This window comes from Myotis yumanensis, unplaced genomic scaffold (genome assembly GCF_028538775.1).
Source record: "Myotis yumanensis isolate MYYU_CA2020_CCGP unplaced genomic scaffold, mMyoYum1.0.hap1 SCAF_19, whole genome shotgun sequence".
Lineage (NCBI taxonomy): Eukaryota > Metazoa > Chordata > Mammalia > Chiroptera > Vespertilionidae > Myotis > Myotis yumanensis.
In genome coordinates this window covers 14,683,300-14,702,944 of record NW_027223770.1, presented here as the reverse complement: position 1 = coordinate 14,702,944, position 19,645 = coordinate 14,683,300, and the positions used below count along the sequence as shown (strand labels likewise).

General features: G+C 56.1%; 2 protein-coding genes and 1 long non-coding RNA gene across 8 annotated transcripts in view; 2 read left to right on the top strand and 1 right to left on the bottom strand.

Annotated features, from left to right (window-relative positions):
- The window catches only part of FEZ1 (fasciculation and elongation protein zeta 1), a 74,553-nt gene extending 71,986 nt beyond the window's left edge, over window positions 1–2,567 (top strand). For both annotated transcript variants that reach the window (XM_070400249.1, XM_070400248.1), the window contains exons 9-10: window positions 824–889; window positions 2,213–2,567. In XM_070400249.1, coding sequence (XP_070256350.1) covers window positions 824–889; window positions 2,213–2,229 — 83 coding nt within the window. In that variant the 3' untranslated portion in view covers window positions 2,230–2,567. The remainder of the gene's footprint in view (window positions 1–823; window positions 890–2,212) is intronic.
- A 337-nt stretch (window positions 2,568–2,904) lies between these two features.
- The window catches only part of LOC138997797 (uncharacterized), a 56,849-nt gene continuing 40,108 nt past the window's right edge, over window positions 2,905–19,645 (top strand). Inside the window, exon 1 of the long non-coding RNA XR_011469023.1 lies at window positions 2,905–3,142. This is a non-coding gene — a long non-coding RNA (uncharacterized lncRNA). The remainder of the gene's footprint in view (window positions 3,143–19,645) is intronic.
- Window positions 14,149–19,645, bottom strand: part of PKNOX2 (PBX/knotted 1 homeobox 2) — a 283,014-nt gene continuing 277,517 nt past the window's right edge. For all 5 annotated transcript variants that reach the window (XM_070399663.1, XM_070399662.1, XM_070399665.1 and 2 more), the window contains 3 exons: window positions 18,940–19,016; window positions 17,861–18,039; window positions 14,149–16,296 (listed from right to left, as the gene is read on the bottom strand). In XM_070399663.1, the coding sequence (XP_070255764.1) occupies window positions 16,070–16,296; window positions 17,861–18,039; window positions 18,940–19,016 (483 nt within the window). In that variant the 3' untranslated portion in view covers window positions 14,149–16,069. The remainder of the gene's footprint in view (window positions 16,297–17,860; window positions 18,040–18,939; window positions 19,017–19,645) is intronic.

The following is a 19,645-nucleotide window of genomic DNA, read 5'->3' as shown; positions in this document are numbered from 1 at the left end:
GGTGAGGATGCCTCTTTCCCAGTTTTGGCCGTTGCTAGGCACCCGGGGCTTTCCGCCCTGGTGACCTTCTGCACCTGGCCTGTCGGCCTTGCTCTGCTCACGTCTGTCTGACTGCCCACCACAGTGCTACCTAGTGTAATAACAGAAAAAGGTACTTTAAACACTTTGATAAAAAGCCTTTGGGCTTGAATAACATCCCCATTTGCTTCCCATGGAGTCAGGTCCTGTTTCAACAAGAAGTCCTAAATCAGGTCCTTGAGGGTCCAGACGTCTCTTGCATTTCCACAAATTCTAGCGCCGTGCTGGGTGTAACAGAAAATAAGTATTTGTGAGATGGAATTTATTGGCAATTAATAAATTGGGGGTGCAGGAATTTTCTAATAATATGTAAATAGAATGTCTTTAGAGATAGTGTTATTGGTTATTCAGCGATGTGACAACTATTATTCTAACATTTAGGTCGACTGCACCAGAAAACGGATTCTTTTTAAAAATTTATGTATTTATTTGTATGATTATTAAAGTCATATACTTAGGAGATGATGTGGAAGTTATAGACGAGCAAAAAAAAAAAAAAGTAAGAGATAAAAGAAAACAAGAAAATAAAGCCACGGTAGGCCTCTGCCTCTTGGTAGCTCTGCACCACCACCATGCGGAAAGCACACCCTGGACAGAAGCTTCTAGACTTTTGCTCAATACTCAACAAAGGTCTGGCCCCCCCGAATCATTTCTCACTCTCCTTGGGTGGGTGGGTTGTTCGGCCCTAGAAGCGAGCTTTATGCCTTGAAGGTTCCTTAGCTCACCTGTGTCTCTCCTTCCCCAGTTCTCTTCGCCATGAAGGAGGATAATGAAAAGGTACCCACTTTGCTAACGGACTACATTTTAAAAGGTAAGAGGCCCGGCCGGCGTGGCTCGGTGGTTGAGCGTCGACCTGTGAACCAGGAGGTCGTGGTCTGATTCCAGGTCAGGGCACATGCCCGGGTTTCAGGCTCGATCCCCAATAGGAGGCGAGCAGGAGGCAGCCGATGAATAACGCGCCCTTCTCTCTCATCACTGACGCCTCTATCTCTCTCTCCCTCTCCCTTCCTCTCTGAAATCAATTAAAAAAAAAATTTAAGAGCAGCCCAGTTCTCAGGAGCAGAGATCCCCTCGGGCCCCTCCCCCGACTCCTGCTGACAGTGTGGGATCCCTGTGCAGCCCTCCAGCTGGGCAGGGCCAGGGGCAGCGAGTGGACGGTTGTGAGGCCTCCCTGTGGTGGGGTGTTGCCTGGGGATGTTGCTTGGAGGCCTGAGAAGGAGATGCCAGCTCTCCAGTCACCAGATGACTGAACGCCAGAAGCAGCCACACCAACAAAAGGCTGACTGTGCCCCTTCTGTGGAGCTGGGCTCTTTCGTTGGGAAAAACAGAGCCTGGGGATACGATGAATAGTTTCCAGCCCCAAAACCGCTGTGCTGGGGGGTTAGGCCTACAGCCCACGAATTCTGGGGACACAAGCCTTCGGCCTGTTGACGATCATCCACGGCCAAGGGCCTCTGCTTCTCGGCGTTCGCCCTCCACGCACACCGCCCGGTGCAGTTTCCAGAGCTTGTGCAGCCCAGTTAGGAACCTCTGCAGCGTATGGTGTCCGTCAGGATCAGAGAGATGGTCTTGCGTCTCTGCAGGAGGAATTTAGGCTAAACATTGGGAAGCACTTCTGACTCTGAAAGGTTGTCAAAGAGCAGCAGATTTCTCAGAGGACATTTTCGAAGGCGGTTGATAGAAATGGGTCTGTAAGTCTGGGAACCTGAGGGCTAGACTCTCCCCCCACGTGACCCACTGAAATGTCACTGAATTCATAAAACGAATTAACATTTACTGAGCACCTTCTACTCGCCTCTGAGCAGCCCTTTGGGGCGGGCAAAGGCGCTGTCTATTGTCCACGGGAAGAAACGAGTCGGCGAGGTGGGCTCCCTAAGGCAGTAGAATTGGAAACAGCGGACCCAGGATTTGAATCCAGGCAGCTGGGTGCCTATTGCACCAAACCACCAGCTCCCATCGGCTCTTCCTTCTGGAAGAGCCACAGGCCACTGCGATTACTCCTGGTTCTGGGGGGCAGTTGTCCGCTCGGGATGCTGGTGGGGAGCTGGTCTGCCCGCTCTGGGCCAGGGCCCCGTGGGCAGCAGGTCCTGGCCCCGCACTGTGCGTTGACCTCTGTCCTCTCCTCTCTTTCCAGTGCTCTGTCCTACCTAACCCTGCCCTTGGGAGCAGCCTTGCCGCGGGGGTCACTGAGCAAGAGTCATTCCATCCCAGGGACCGCATGACGCCACGTGACCTCCGATGTGTGTATAAACGTGCAGAGCTTAACCTGGACAAACCACGAGCAGGCGCCGGCCCTGGGCTGTGGTTGCTTCTAGTCCTTTAACCATTGGATGCATGACAAGGGCAGGGCCGGGCGCCGCCTGCTCTCCGCCGGTGTCGGGGGGAGGCAGCCGCTCTCACACTCATTACGTAGTCCGCCTCCCGCCCTCAAAAACAGCTTACACTTTAACACTAATTTTGAAATAAACCTTCATTTAATTAATATTCTCCACGTGCTCTGGAGTGTGATTCCAGCGGCCCCCGTTGCAAACCCTCCACGTGCTGGCCGTGGCCCGCGTGGGCCGGCCGCCGGGTGCTCAGGGCCCGGGAGCGTGTGCGCGCCGCGGGGGTCGGGATGGGCTGCACCTGGTACCGATGGAGGCGGAGCCGTCCACCCGCTGGGCTGTCGGACCTGGCGCCTCGGCAACTGTAGAGGGCGCTGCAGGGCGCTTCCGGCGAGAGGCTGTCGGAGGAGGGGCCGGCTGGGAAGTTAGCAGGTGGACAGCGGGCTCGGGGCGCGGGCAGGCGCTGGGCACCTCTGCGGGGACGGCCACATGGGCTCCGGGAGGAGCCGGCAGCCCCCGCCCAGGGACCCGGAGGCTCGGGTCGGAGGGAGGCAGCTCTGCTGAGCTGTTGGAGGGGGATTTCGGCTGCTTTCGTGACTGTCGCCAACGGCCCCGGGGAAGCACATCCTAGGACCGTGCATGCCGGCCCGGCCCTTCCTGCAAACCTAGCGGCCCAGCAGCTATGCCCGCTCCGGGCTGGCTCCATCCTCGGGGCAGCAACCGCCAGCCTGGCCTGACCGGTAGGTGAATGCTGATTCGTGGCTTGATGTTACCACCGGAACTCTCCTGCCTTCCATCTTCTGGCTGGAATGATATTAACCTGCCTGTTTCCACAGTCCCGTCTTAAAAACAAACTTCTATCGAGCCCTGGCTAAGCCCTCTCCCCAGCATCGCACGTCACAGCGACCCCGTGTGGTGATACGGCAGCGTTGCCCCGCTGTCCTCTCCGGGGAGGGGAGGCTGAGAGGCAGACGGTTTTGCACGCGGAGCCAGACTGGCCCTCGGCCTCTTGTCCATTAGACTCCCACCCCCTCCGAGGAGCTCGTGTTTGTGGAATGAAAGGTGCCTCGTGGAAAGCTCTACTTGGTCACCCTGGCACCTCTACTGGAGGCCAGGGGTCCACGTAGGTGGCCACAGCAGCCACCCTGGGTGCCCGCGCCTCACTTCCTGGGCAGCGGTCTCCCCCGGGGTGAGGGGGGCTCCCCCCCCAGGGGAGCGGCCCCCCGCGCCTGCAGCGCTGACTCAGGCGTCTGCACGGAACAGACCGTGTGTGGACGGAGCCCCGGCTGCTACGGCAGCAGACAGGTGCCCATGCAGAGCCGCAGGTGGATATAAGTACCAGGCTTGGCCCAAAGCGCGGCTTCCGCTCTGCATTGCTTGGCACCGTGGCTAAGGTTGCGAGGTCACGGGTGTGAGGTCATGCGCGACCTAACCCCGCTGCGGTGGGGTTTTCACCAGGCTCAGCAAAGCGGGGGCAGGCGCTCACTTCCCCAGTTTCCCTGCCAGCCGGTGCCCGAAGCAGCTGAGGCAGCTCATCAAGGCTGCTGGCTGCAGAGAGAATCTCCGGGTCAGGGAGGCACTCCGCTGGGGGAGGTGCCTCTAGGAGGGGAGGGGAGGGGAGGGGGGAGCAGCGGCTCCCCTGTTCTTCCTTTCGTCCACGCAGGCGTCGGAGGGGATATTCAGTCAATGTCTCGTGCTTTGCATTGCCCGTCCCTCTGTCTGCTAATCAGGGTGTGGTGCCCAGGTCAGTAGCACTGGCAGCACCTGGGAACTCGTTAGAAACGCAAAACCTCCGGCCGCCCACACTCACTGAGTCAGAAGCTGCATTGCAACAAAACCTGCAGACAATTGTTGTTTTCGACGTTTATAATTCATTTATTACATGCGTTGGGGTGCCATTGGTGGACATGAACATATAGGTTTCAGGTGTGGGTGTCTCTGTTACAAGATCTGTATGTTGCACCATGTGCCCCACCCAGAGTCTAAACTCCTTATATTAGGACGCCCTGCTCCCCCCACCCCTTCCCTCTGGCAACCACCGCTCTGCCGTTCGTGTTCACGAGTTTCAGTTTCATTGCCGACACGTGAGTGAAATCAGGGTTCTTAGCTTTTTCTGGCGGACTTATTCCGCTTAGCGTAATGCTCTCAAGGTCCATCCACGTTGTTGCAAATGGCGTTATTTCATGCTTTCTTGTGGCTGAGTAGCATTCCATTGTCTGCCTCCTGCACACCTCCCACTGGGGATGTGCCCGCAACCAAGGTACATGCCCCTGACCGGAATCGAACCTGGGACCCCTCAGTCCGCAGGCCGACGCTCTATCCACTGAGCCAAGCCCGTCAGGGCCCATTGTGTTTGTCTACCACATCTTCCTTACCCAGTCCTCTGTCGCAGGGACACTTTGGTGGTCTCCATGTCTTGGCCACCGTGAATAATGCTGCAGTGAACACAGGGGTGCATGTATCTTTGCGGATACATGATTTCGAGTTTTTCGGGAATATACCCAGGAGAGGGATTGCTGTGTCATGTGGTAGCTCTATTCTTTTTTTTTTTAAATATATTTTATTCATTTTTCACAGAGAGGAAGGGAGAGAGATAGAGAGAGTTAGAAACATCGATGAGAGAGAAACATCGACCAGCTGCCTCTTATACATCCCCCACCAGGGATGTGCCCACAACCCAGGTACATGCCCTTGACCGGAATCGAACCCGGGACCTCTCAGTCCGTAGGCTGATGCTCTGTCCACTGAGCCAAACCGGTTTTGGCAAGGTAGCTCTATTCTTAATTTTTTGAGAATCGCCAGACTGCTTTCCATCGTGGTTGTACCAGTCTACATTCCCACCAGCAGGGAAGGAGGGCTCCATTACCCCCCCAATCTCTCCGACACTGGTTACTGCTTGTTTGCTGATAACGGCCACCCTGACAGGTGTGAGGTGCTCTTCTCCCTGTGGTTTTGGCTCGGCTTTTCCTGCCCGTGGACAGTTGGTATTTGCATTAAGTTTCGGAGAAGCTGTGCTCTAGGTTTTCGTTGTTGCTGGAGCCCCGACTCTGAGAGGCCGCACCTGAGGAAAGCACGGGTGGCGTGAGTCACAGGTGAACGCAATTCTCTCCCCAGCTTCCTCCTAAGGACCGGAGGCAGCATCCCACGCGTGGACCGATGCTTCAGACCGGTCTGTCTTGGTTGCAAAGCTCAGGTCCTGCCTTAGCCAGTTTTGCTCTGTGGATAGTGTGGCCCTGCGGAGTGAAGGGTCCTGGGTTTGATTCCGGTCAAGGGCACATGCCTGGGTTGTGGGCTCGATCCCCAGTGGGGGACGTGCAGGAGGCAGCTGATCAATGATTCTCTCTCATCATTGACGTTTCTCTCTTTCTCCCCCTCTCCCTTCCTCTCTGAAGTCAATAAAAACAAAACAAAACACAAAACCACAAAACAAAACAAAACCCTCAGGTCCAATGTAAGAGGGCCGCACTCAGCAAGGAGTGCAGAGGGCAAGGTCTGCAGGGGCCCTCCTGGGAGCCGGGAGGTGGGTCTGGCTAGTGGGCTGTGTGACGGGTGTGTGCCCATCAACGAAAGGCCCGGATGTGGGTGTTGCTAAGCCCAACCCAGTCCCGGTCGTGGCATCGTCACCGCGGAGCCAGACGCCAGCCTTCACTTGTGTCGAGCTGAGCCCCAAGCCGAGGAGGCCGAGCCGTTTCCCAAATGGCTGAGCCCCACATTCCGTCTTTGTGTTTTGGTTTCAGGACGGGAGGCAGATGTGGTATCTCAGAAAGAAAAGCCAAAGGAAGGGTGTGGGGCCCTGGAGTTTGGGGGATAAATTGGATGCCTGTCTTCAGCTCGCGGTCAGGGAGGGAGAGACGGGCCGGCCAGCGGGCAGGCGCCATCCTGCAGGCCACTTAGGGTGAATGTGCGCCCATCCCAACCGGCATCGGCGAGTGCCTCCCGTGGCCGTGTATGAGCACCTGCCGTGTCCTAGGGACCTCGCCACGGAGGGCACGTGGCAGCGCAGCAAAGTGGCAGCAGGGGGCGCCCCGGTGCCCAGCTTCCCTTGCAGCCGAGGCAGGAACTGGCAGAGGCTGCCTGGTTTCCTGGATGCAGGCCAGGTGACTCTCCTGGCCCCGCAGCCTCCCTGATTAGTATTCGCGGGGAGGAGAGAAATGAACGCTGCTCTTGGAGCAGAGACTCGTGGTCTTGATGGCGCCTGATGGTTTATTTCCTCGGGAGGAGGCGAGAACTGGGCCTGAACTTTGCCCTCTTCCTCCCTTCACTGGAGAGGGAGGCAGGGCCACTGCAGACCTGCGGGTGCGGCCTTGCCTTCCTATTAGTGCCTTTCTTTTAAGAGAACAACCAGCCACCTTAGCCCACAGCTCAGCAGCTCCACACCCTGCCCGAGCCCTCATGCATATTCATCCTGCTTCAAAGAGCACAGCATGGAATATGCAAATGAGCCAGGCAGGAGCTGGTTGGCATTTTGATAATAGCTTTGTCTGAAAAACCCGAGACATAGCCACATCTAGTTCCTCTCTCTCTCTCTCTCTCTCTCTTCCCTCCCCCTCTCCCTCCCTCCCTCTCTCCTCTACCCTGTGTCCCCCTCCTCATTCTCTTCTCTCTCAACCTGCCAGAGAAGGGCCAGTGAATCACAGAACCGGAGCAGCACATTAGTCAAGAGCTGGGCGTCTGTATTCTGGCCATTGTGTTACCACCTGATCTCTCTTCCTCCTTGAACAGCCTCACTCTGCTTCCCCCTGACTAGAGTGGTGCCCAGTCTGACTGCCCGGCTGCCCGCTGCTCTCAGAGGACCCCCTCCCACCTTGTCTGGGTGCTCATTCTCTCTCTCTCCTTCTCCTCCCTTCCCCCCCTCTCTTCCCCCCTCCCCCAGAGATGAGCTCCCTTCTCTTTGTTCTTCCTCCACCTTCCACCTGCTTCTTCCCTCACTCTCTGCAGTCAAGCCTGAAAAGCACCCAGAACCTGGCGGTGCCCTCGGACAGGCCGGGAGGAATCGCCTGCACAGACCGGGTGAGGCAGGCTGGATGTCAGCTGTCATCACCGACATCAATCTCTGACACGTGACCATTAGAACAGCCCAGTGGGCCTGCTGCCGCCACCTCCTTTTCCTGGTCAGTGGACGGTCAGCAGAAGCCGCTCCCAGACTAGGGCACGGCTCCTGGACAGTTTGCAGAGCAACTTCTCCTTCACCTTCTTCTTCTTTAAATATATTTTTATTGGTTTCAGAGAGGAAGGGAGAGGGAGAGAGAGAGAAACATCAATGACCAGAATCATTGACCAGCTGCCTCCTGCACGCCCCCTACTGGGGACTGAGTCCACAACCTGGGCATGTGCCCTTGACCTGAATCGAACCTGGGACCTTCCAATCCGCAGGTCCAGGCTCTATCCACTGAGCCAAACCAGCCAGGGCTGCAGAGCAACTTCTTAAGCTCAGAGGCGCTAGGTGCCCCCATCCCCCAAGATGTAGAAGGCCCAAGCTAGGAGACGCTGGGCGGGTGTGGGAGAAGCGGGGTGAGGTTCGGACCCACATCTCTGAGTGTGATTCACCCGAGACCTCAGACGAGAGAAGCAGACGTGGGGCCGGGGCCGGGGCCGGGGCCTCTGAGGGTTTCGGGAAGAGGGGCTGCTGCTGAGCCCGCGGGCCAGCCCGGGGGAAGCCGAGGCCGATGCCCTCACGGGAGGAGCCTGTGTCTGGCTTTGGGTGGAAGTCCCAGCTCTACTGCAGAGGAGCTACATACATTTTTGTTTGTTTGTTTTTAGCTAAATAATTTTTGAGAAAGTCATTTAATATCTCCGAGCCCTAGCTTCCTCATTGCGGAAATGGGGACACTAATATTACTCATGATACCAGCGCATCTTCCGGGTTATTTGAGTCATCTGCAGTGTTTAGCATAGATGCTAAGTGCTCAGTCATTGGTGACTTTTATTCTTACGACTAAACTTTGAAAAACAGAGAAAAGGCTGGCCCTATGGCCTCGTGAGCCTCGGGGATCCGATCATCTTTCCAATTCAGTGGACACAGAGCCTGAAAACAACCAGAATGAATCAAGATGCTAGGGTTTGGCCCGTTCCCCTTAAACCAGCCTAACTCTGACGCTTTATCCTCACAAAACCCCGCTCAGTGGAGGTCCGGAGACCTGGCCCCTGCTGCCTGGGGGACGGGACAGGGGACAGAGCCGAGAGGGAGGAGGCAGAAGTGTCATGCAGGCGAAGTGGTGGGGCGTGAAGTGAAATTCACATTGATTCTGCGCTTGGAGAAAAGGCTCCGTTTCCATTGGCAGGGAGACAGGTGGAGCCGGAGGGAGCGCAGACCAGGCCGGTGGGCGGTGGACTCGGGCTGCCTCGGAGGTTGGAGGAAGGCCTCACCGGTCTGCTGTGCTGTCCCCCGGGAAGCCGGCTTCGGAGACCCCCTGACACCGCCCGGGGCGGTTCTCCCTCATCCCCGCGGCTCCAGAAGGCAGAGCTCAGGTCGCCTGTGGAGGCTGGAGGCCCGGGGGCTCTGGGGAGCCACTTGGTCTCTCTGCCCCGAGAGGCGTTGGACAGGAAAAGGAGGTGACGATTTATGGTGCTGTGGCTGGGTGGGCAGGCTGGGTTCGCCGACCCTCAGGGCCCTCCCCAGGGGACCCAGTTTCACTCTGGGCTTGAATCTGGTGTGAGTACAGGGGAGAGGCGGCCCTCCGAGTAGGGGTATTTCAGCCCCGAGCCACTGCCGGTAGATTCTTTCCTGACACCAGGTGTGGCTGACACAGCCTCCAGAATCTCGGGGGGGATTTTAAAACTGCACCTTGCTTGCCCCCCCCTCACCCTTGGAGATTCTGGTTGGATTCCTGGTCAGGGCACTTGCCCGGGTTGCAGACTTGATCCCCAGTAGGGGGCGTGCAGGAGGCAGCTGGTCAATGATTCTCTCCCATCATTGATGTTTCTATCTCTTCTCCCTTCCTTTCTGAAATCAATAATAAAAAAATATATAAAAATAGAAGTGTTGGCAGTCTAGCCAGTGGAAGCCCGGCAGTGGCACCAACTCCAGCTTCTCCAGCAGGTGGGGTGGGGGTGGCTGTCCAGGAAGAGGAGCGGTCCGCCCCCTCCCCACAGTCCCTCCCCCTCCCCCAGGGGAAGCTGGGGAAGCCACTGCACTGTTGTCCGTGGGTCTCGAGCTTCACAGCATTTCAACTGAAGGGGAGCTCAGCGGCCGTGTCTGCGGACCCCTCCATGTGCGGGGGAGGCAGCTAATGCAGATGCCCCGTGTGTGAGCGAGAGTTATTGGCAGAACCTTGGCCAAATCCAGGGGACCCCGTTCTTCCTTTTCCTGCAAAGGAGCCTGGGAGGCCGTGGTTGGACGGAGCGGGCCTTCGATGAGTTGGGTGTAATAACATTTTTGCCGTAGTATGGGGGAACCCCCCTCCCACCCCAAATCCACAAAATAACAGGTGGACGTGAGCTACTACGCACACCTGAAGTGACTTCTCTGACGAGTGCTTGGGTGTAATAAGATGAAAAAAATCTGAAATGAAAAGGTATAATGACATATCCACAACTGGGGGGAATTGTCTTAAATGGCTGATTGTAATGAGATGTACATAAATTGCAAGGCTTGTAATGAAATGAAAAAAACATTCTTGCCTGATCATACCGGGTGCAATGTCTACACCTGAAATAAGTCGTCTCGGCGCACGGAGTGTAATGAGATGCATATAATCTTAAAGAGTGTAATGAGATGAAAAATAAATCAGGCACTTGTCTTAAATGAAAGATGTGCTAAGATGCGCACACCTGAAGGGCATTGTCCTAAATGGGCCTCGTTTAATGAGATGCATTTAATTTGCGAAGGGGCTAAATGAGTCTGGCCCAGAGAGAGGCTGAGAAATATAAAAGTAGAAGCGACCTACACTTGGACGTGGGGTAATAAGACCGGCCTTGTCTGTGGGATGGAACTAAGATGCCGAAGTGGAAATGCACAGAGTGGGATGCGATCTGCTTCGTCTCTGCCCGTCCTCGGGGATCCCCGGGCCTGTGATATTCTGCAAAGTGGAGTTAGCCCCCAGCCCAGGGGTCCTCAAACTTTTTAAACAGGGGGCCAGTTCACTGTCCCTCAGACCATTGGAGGGCCGGACTATAGTTTTAAAAAAAAACTATGAACAAATTCCTATGCACACTGCACATATCTTATTTTGAAGTAAAAAAACAAAACGGGAACAAATCCAATATTTGTATTTGCATGTGGCCCGCGGGCCGTAGTTTGAGGACCCCTGCCCCAGCCGATGCCTGGCCCAGAGTGGGCGCCTGTGAATGTTCACCGAGTGAGTACCTGGCGCAGCGGGCTGTGGTTGATAAAGCAAAAGGAAGTGAAGTTAAGGCACTTCTAAAGGCAACAGAAACCTAGTTTCTGAGAGCAGTGTTCTCGGAGTCTTCAGGCATCTTGCCTCGAACCTGGAACGGAGTCTTCAGGCATCTTGCCTCGAACCTGGAAAAGACGGTTGTGGGGCCCAATCTGCATGTACAACAAGCACCCCTGGTTGCTTTAGGCCCCAGGCTCAGGATGCCCAGAGGGCAGGTAGGCAGGTAGCATAGGGGTGAAGATGTCTGAATGGAAGAGACAGGTAGACTTCGCATCTGATGGTAGGAGTGTCTTCGCTTCCACAAACAAATACGTCATCTCCATTTTTTCCCCAAGGCAGAGCCCTCCTGCACTATTTCAGTCTTTTTAAAAAAATATATATATTTTATTGATTTCAGAGATGAAGGGAGAGGGAGAGAGAGAGAGTGAGAGAGAGAGAGAGAAATATCAACGATGAGAGAGACTCATTGATTGGCTGCCTCCTGCAGGCTCCCTACTGGGGATTGAGACCGAAACCCAGGCATGTACTCTTGACCAGAATCGAACCGTGACCTCCTGCTTCATAGGTTGATGCTTAACCATTGAGCCACACCAGCTGGGTTTTCTTACTCTTGATGGAGCAAGGAGCAGACATAAATATTTCCCTTCTTAAAAACAACCACTCTAACATCGGAGAGAAACACACACACACAAAAAGGGAGAGGAGAGAAGCATAACCAACCAATGAGCCAAGCACTTAGGGGCAGCTGATCATCAGTGGCGGCTGACCCGCAGGCTCAGTGTTGAGACCACTCAGGGCCACTCTCACGGTACCCGAGACCACGTCGTGAGGGGCAGCAGTGATCCGAGCACACCCAACTGCATCCGTGTGGGACGGTAGGTCCCGAGCTGCTTCATGGCCTGATGTCTCCAGAGAGACCAGGAGTCTGCATTTTTATGTGCAATTTTTTAACTTTTAAATGTTGGCACAAAAAACCAAAAACCAATGTATGATCCAAACACAACGTGCCGGCGAGCGGACTGTGACCCGAACCCCACATTTGACCTGAGAGCCTCCTGCTTGGCAACTCAGGATAATAAAGTTCGAGGCCACTTCCAGAATCAGGTCATATTGTCACCATTACGGGGACCTCTGAGCACACCGTCTACTTGAATGTAAAGTCCCTCAAGGCAAGAGCCTTGTCCTTGCTGGTCACAGCTGTACCCTTGGTATCTGCAACTGCCCGGGACAGAGTCAGTGCTCAGTGAATGCAGGTTGAATGAATGGGTCCCAGCAGGCTGCCAGGTGACAGCGTTGTGGCCCTCATCCTGCCATATCCAAGGCAGTAGAGGGGTCCCTTGGTCAAGGAAGCATAGCTCTGGTTTGGGAACCTCCAAACCGGAAAGTTCTGGGATGGGTGTCGGGCCGGAAATTAGTCTGAAGAGTTCTCAGGGCCCTGATGTCAGAGCTCTGTGGGGGGCGGGGGGAGATAAGGAAATCTCCCTCCCACTTCTCCCCGTGAACATGGTCCCATCCCTCTTGCTTCCACAAGGATCGTGGCACATCTTGGGTTGGATGGGGTTTGGGTCATGCAGAGCCTGACCTTCAGCCAAGGACACGTGTAGGCTGAAGGTCACACAGAGAGGTTGCTGCTTCCTCCAAACATCACCACCCACATCTGGAATGACTGAGGGAGCTCCTTTGTCAGCGGGCAGCGGGATTCGGGAGACAGTCCTCGGAAGGATGGGAGAGGCTGGGGCAGGCCGCGCTGTACTTTCTTAGAATAGTGTTCCCTACAGTGTGTTTGATGGAACACTAGATCACTGAATAGCTATTACTTGGGAAAACGGGCAAATAAATTTGGGAAACAGGTTAAACAGGTTTCTTTCCTGCAGGACTTTTCAGAGCCTTTACTATAGTAATGTGCCTTTTGAAACTCCGCTAGCAAAATATAGTATCACTTCATCCTAGTCTAATTTGGCCAAGGAATTTTTGTTGGTAGCTTGTCTTTGAGCAGTGTGTTCTCTGGAAAACACGTCTTTGAAAGTTGCCATCTTCCTGGCTCTGGGAAGTGAGATTCTAAGGCAGTGGCCGGCAAACTGGCTCGAGAGCCACATGCGGCTCTTTGGCCCCTTGAGTGTGGCTCTTCCACAAAATACCACGTGCGGGCCCTCACGTACAGTGCGACTGAAACTTCGTGGCCCATGCGCAGAAGTCGGTATTTTGTGGAAGAGCCACACTCAAGGGGCCAAAGAGCCGCATGTGGCTCACGAGCCGCAGTTTGCCGTCCACTGTTCTAAGGTATCATCTCTGTTAAGCTCCTGAGACTTCCTGCACCGGCTGGCGGCAGGTCTCTGCTGTTGGCAGGGCTCGCCAGCTGTGCTGGGCGGTGGTGGGGTGGGGCTGGGCGCAGTGAGAGCAGGGACCCCGGAACCGCCACCAGAGCTGCTGGAGGCCCTTTTGCCCTGTAACCAGTCCGTCACCCTCTCCGGCCTGGCTCTAGGATGCTCAGGGTCATGCACACTGTGCAGCCTTCGGGGAAATGAACAAGGAACTCCTCCTCCTGCTTCTAAACCGATGCCCCAGACTTCTCGGCAATGGTGCCCGACAAGGACACCTCTAGGCTGAAGGTCACAGAAAGCCGGCCTCTCACTTGTGAGATGAGAGATAAGCTGCCCCTAAATTTCTTCTTGCTCCAGGGAGTATAGAGCTGAACCCGGGGGGGGGGGGCGGGGTCAAGGGCAGGCTCCCCTGTGGACACAGATTTGGGATTGAATGTGGCAGTCAAGCCTGGCCGGTGTGGCTCAGTGTTTGAGCATCAACCTATGAACCAGGAGGTCACAGTTCCATTCCCGGTCAGGGCACATGCCCGGGTTGCGGGCTTGATCCCCAGTGTGGGGCGTGCAGGAGGCAGCCAATCAATGATTCTCATCATTGATGTTTCTCTCTCTCCCTCTGCCTTCCTCTCTGAAATCAATCAATCGATATAAAGATGAATGTGGCAGTCAAGACTTCTCTGGGATCGGGCAAGGGTGGGCATGTGAGGGCTGGGGAGGCAGTGGTGGCACCAGCTTCAATGATGAGAACCCTCTGGGCCCAGGATGGAGGTGGGAGAAGCAAAGGCCTTTCGAAGCGGGGGGAGTTTGGTGGAAGAGACGGCCCAGCTCTGCCCTCTGTGGGGAAGCTGTCAGGAGAGCGCCCTGCAGAGCTTCCTGTCTGCTCGCCCTCATCTCTTTGTCTTGGACACGTGGGTGTGGGCACTTGGCTGTCCCCCTCCCCAGGAGGGAGACCGAGGTCACCAGAGAGCCCTCTGCCTGTCACCTTCCACGGAGGCAGTCAGGTCAACAAAGGGTGTGCCAAGGAGGCCTCCCCCTTCGCTCTGGTCCAGTCCCACTGACCACAGAAAGAGAGGACACGCAGCAGAACCCGGTAGGTAATAAGATTTACTGGAAACTTCTCAGCCACATTCAGTACTGGTTTGGTGGATACATCAGAAGGAGGTTGCATAACATGAGGCAGGTGGAGGGGCTGGGAGGAGGGTGTGTGGGCACGTGTGTGCGGTGTGCCTGTGCTGGGCCGGGTGCCTGTCCAAAGTGGAAAGTGGGTGTGTGTGCGTGTGTGCATGCGTGTGAGTTTGTGTGTTTAATGTTAACAAGATAAACGAACCAGGGAAGGAAATGTATTTTATCCCACTGCACATTGCCAAAAAAGCTAGACTTTACCTGTGGCATCAAAAGGGAGTAAAAAATGATCGAATCACCAAGATTATAAATAAGGTTATTTGCTTCTCAAAAATCCCTAGTAAAACATTAAATATCAGCTCTTTTGGGGGAGAAATACATTCATTTTAGGGAGACCTCAGGAAAGCGACCATCCTTTTGCTCCACCCCAACGAGGCGGGGGAGGGGAAGTCCCCAGAGGGTCCCCTCGGGTTGAGCCAGGTGGCCACTCACGTCCTGCCACTGAGGGAGACGGCCAATGCACAACTGACAAATGAAACTGCGCGTCCATTAAATTAAACTGAATGGGAAACACACGTGTAGTCGGTCCTGTCTTCACAGCCACTGGGTGGGAAGGAGGTGCCAATCATGGGGACAGGAAGTTGGGGGGGGAGGTGTGTCAGGGCAGATGGAGAGCTTCCTCCTGTGGGAGCCCGGTTCCCCCAGTGCTGTGTGTCGGGTGGGGTGCAGGCTAGTGAGGCCGGGGGGGGGGGGCACCACTTGGCTCTTGGGTGCCCTCCCCACACTTTGGAAATCGATGGGAGGCGGGATGTAGCACCTTCTCCAACCCCTGGCTTCTCGTTGGGCTGGATGCTTCTCTCCACTGTTTCTCTGAAGGATAAAATGAAGGAGAGGATGCAGGCTGATGAAGCCGGCCTGGAGCAGCACGTCAGCTGGGGGCCTGGAGGGTGAAGAGGCCCCAGCTAACCTGGCTCCACCCTCTCCGATGGTCTGTGGGGGGTGGAGCGTGCGCGGAGCTCCGTCTGAGCTGGCACATCTGGGATGAGACACCATTGTCCTGTCGTTACGGGAGCAGAGTTCTGTGAACACCTAGAACAGCCGTCACTCCCAAAGTCACCTTGACGCGCCTCCTAGCTCAGGTTCTGCCACCTCCTCGGGTCCTGAAGACCCAGGTGAAGGGACCCCTCTAAATCTGCAATTTGAGCCCAGCTTACCACTCTTTTCATAGGGAGGGAGAGAGGGAAGGAGGGAGGGAGAAAGAAAGAGAGATAGGTTCTGGTGGCTCCTTCCCTCTCTCCCAAGTCCATGTTGCCTGAACCCAGAGGTGGGGCCTGGGAAGAATTCGCTGGAGCCCTGGGAATCCAGGTCTCACTCTGACCTGCAAGATGTGAGGCCGCAGCCCCGCCCACTCCTCCAGCCACTGGCGAGATGTCGCTCCTCCTGCCCTTGAATGTCGCTCAGGGGGTGGGGCCGGAGCCCCAGTGTGTTTGCCTTTTCTCCTGCTCTGTCCCCCGGCAGAGCCTCTCTCTGCGGACAGCACTGCTCTGCCTCAGTGCAGGGCTATAAACCATCCACTCCTTCCGCCAGGGCCTTCGGGTGCCATCTGTCCTCGGGGGTGGCTGGATCCAGATCTCACTCCTGCCTGTCCGTAGGGCTGCGTGGCCGGCCCCCCAGAGTCCTCCGCGTTCCGGGGAAGCAGGGCTGGGGTCAGAGAAGCTCGGTGGTCGGGAAGGAGCAGGTGTCTCCTCTGCATTTTGTCAAGCTACTGATTCTGGGAAGCGAGGGCCCAACTTCCTTGGTGCTGCCTGCCCATGTCCCCTTCCCCCCCACCCTGAAACCCCCCGACGACACTCCTCTCCTGCTGGGTGATCAGTGCCATCTGGGCTGCCAACTACTCCAGGGAGTCACTGTGTTCCAAGCCCAGGTCACTGACATTCGTTGTTTGAAGCTCGTCAGCCTCCTCCTCCAGTTCCTCTTCCTCCTCCTCTTCCATCTCATCCTCCTCCTCTTCTTCCGTCCCATCCAAGGAGTCGTCGTGTGCGGCCATCATGGCCTGCTGCATGGCCATGGTGGCATTGTCTGAAGACAGGGACTGCAGGTTGTCCAAGCTGATGGAGCCTGCGAGAGAGGAGGGGAGGGTCAGGCCAGGGACCTCAGTATTGGAGGGTTCGGTGGGCCGGCTCAGGGGTGGTGAGCTGGCAATTGCTGGCATGAAGCCCCTGTGTCAGCCCCACCTGCCCCTCCCAGGCAGCAGCATCCCTACTACCTGGACTAAGCCGCTTCTGTGTAAACATGTTAAATACTTGTGACCCGCTAACACCTGTGCAGGGCAGGTATTAGCCCTTCTAAAGAGGAGGAAACTGAGTCTCAGACAGTGAAGGCATTAGCTGGAGGGGATACAGGCGAGAGAGCTGGAATCCTCCCCCTGGTTGACCCAGCCCACAATCTGCTTTTCCTGCCATCCCTCATGAGACAACTGCCCATCACACAGGAACCACCATGCAGCCACATAAGTGCACACACATATGCAGGAAGGGATGCAGACATGCAGGAAGGGACGCACACGTGCAGGTAGGGACGCACACGCATGTAGGTATGCACACGTGCAGGTAGGGATGCACACGTGCAGGAAGGGATGCACACGTGCAGGTAGGGACGCACACACGCAGGTAGGGACGCACACATGCAGGAAGGGACGCACACACGCAGGTAGGGATGCACACACGCAGGAAGGAACTCACATATGCAGGAAGCAATGCACACATGCAGGTAGGGACGCACACACACATAGGTATGCACACACGCAGGTAGGGATGCACACACGCAGGTAGGGAAGCACACACGCAGGTAGGGACGCACACATGCAGGAAGGGACTCACATATGCAGAAAGCAATGCACACATGCAGGTAGGGACGCGGACGCACACACACGTAGGTATGCACATGTGCAGGTAGGGACGCGCACACACACACACATAGGTATGCACACGTGCAGGTAGGGACGCACACACACATAGGTATGCACATGTGCAGGTAGGGACGCACACATGCACGTAGGTATGCACACGTGCAGGTAGGGACTCACATATGCAGGAAGGGACACACGTGCAGGTAGGGACGCACACGTGCAGGTAGGGATGCACACGTGCAGGAAGGGATACACACATGCAGGTAGGGACTCACATATGCAGGAAGGGACACACACGTGCAGGTAGGGATGCACACATGAACACCTTCACTTCCCCTCCCCCACAGAGCTACCCTGTACTGAGCTATAAATGTCTGGCTCACTGAATTATTCATTATGCACCAGGCAACCGGCAGTTAAAACAGTGTCTGTGAAGAGTGTGATGGAGAAGCTGGGAAACAAAGCCCCTCTCGCCTCCATGCACAAGCCGCTGCCTCTCCTGTATTTACAGACGGCACTGGCTCTAAGCAACTTCGGCGGGAGTGGGAGTGAGGAGGGGCTCCGTGGAGCAGTCATGGGCTTCGATGACCACTGGCTCCCCTGGCCTCCGTGAGGTCGCTCCTGGCCTGTTAGAATAATGCAAAGCCCTCCTCCTTCCCGGTTTGTCCACCCCCTTTGATAGGGGTCAGGGAGGGATGACTGTGGCCGAGCAGATGTTCAGCCCGTGGATCTTTGCGCAGCTGTCCCGCCCGCCAGTCCAGCTCCAGTCCTTACCGTCGGGGTTTGTCCCCGGGGCGCCGCCCTGCTGCTGCAGCACCCCCGCGGCGATGGAGTTGGGCCAGAATCTTTGGGTGGGCCGGTGCTGGGACTTGATCTTCTTGGCTTTAGGGGCAGGGTCTGGGTTGCTGGCATCAAGCATGGGCTGCAGGATGCGCCTCCGGGCATTGATGAACCTGCCCAGGGGTGAAGGTGGAGACCTGGTTAGTCACACCTGCGTGGTGGTGGGGTGTCCATGTGTGTGTGTGTGTGTGTGTGTGTGTGTGTGTGTGCGCGCTCCCGCGCGCAGAGAGGGCTAAGCTGCTTCTAGACTCAGCAGCCGATCCACTGTACAGAACAGACTGGGGTCTGATTGGGGGTGAAAGCCCAGCTGGTAAAAGGCCCTGGGCCCCAAGGACTCATGGAATCGCTTGGTAACCACAAGGCAGCATGGGATGGATGCGTGAGGGTCAGAAATCTTTACTCGTACCTGTCAGGGTTGAACAGAGGACGGAAGAGCCTCCTTAGTCAAAGGCCCTAACCTCTGACTTCTCTCCGAGGGCTGATGGCTTGGATCAGGGAGCCCAATCCTGTGTGTACTCCCATCCAGCCAGATACCCGCCCCCCCCCTCCCCCCCCCCTCAGATTTCTGACAGCCCAGCCGGACACAGAGAAGGGGAAGCTGAGGCCCCTGTGCGGTCAGGACAGCTGACACTTCCTCCTCCTTCCCACCACTACACTGCAGAACATTTTAGTTAAGCTCACATAGGTGGGGGCAGACCAGGTGACCACTGGTGGCCCCTGCAGTCCTTGGCTGCAGGCACTTGTGTGTGTCTGCAGTGCAGCTGGGGCTGGGTTTTCTAGCCAGTGATGTTCGCAGCACAGTTCCCCAGCAGAGGGCGCTAAGAAGCTGCAAATGAAGCGATCGGGCCTGTGCTGATGCTGGCTTTCGGCTGCCAGTCCAAATGGGAGGACTGGCGTGGTGGGTGCGACCGAGGCAGGACTAGGCATTCCGTCTCTCCTCCAGGCTGCGCATTCCCTTGCCAAGCAAGTGGCCCCTGCATCTGAGAGCCTGTGGGTGGACGATGCTAACTCACCAGTTATTGACTTGCAAGAGGGTGAGGTTTGTCTGGGCCGCGATCTGCCTCTTCTCATCCTCCGTGGGGTAGGGATGCTGAAACGAGAGGTGAAGGGCTAGTGAGGGGTGGGCACGTGGCGGCCTGGGCCCCTGAGGGACCAGGCCCGTGTCACAGGCACTCTTCTGGGCCTGTGGTTTGGAAGCCCAAACTGGAGAAAGTGTAATGTTTATTTCCCAAAAGAATGGGCTTATGGCATGGAGAGTGGCTGCCCCATGCTTTTGGCTCTACAATGAGGGGCCCCACTCTCAACTCAAACCCCCATAATGGGACCGTTATATATGTTAATAGCCTCCAAGGCACTCTACATCCTCCGCACCTGGTCCGCTCCCCCACCCCCAGCGGCAGGGCAGGCACTGCCAGTGTGGAGACGCACAGTGGCATTGAAAGCCACAGGACTATCAGAGGTGGCAAATGGGGTGAGTGAATCACTCCATGTAAGTGAACTGACATGTGCTGTATACCCACTGTGCGCCCAGATTCATGCCAGGCATCCTAGGAAGCAGGAGATACACAGAGCGGCATCCCTGCTCGTGTAATACGTCACAGCCTGTAAGTCTTCACGCACTTACTTTCCTTCACTGAGCATCGCACCCAGACTGTGTGAGGCAGCTGTTCGGTGCTGCCTTCCCACACTGCGGGCCAAGCGCTGAACGGCTTCTTCCGT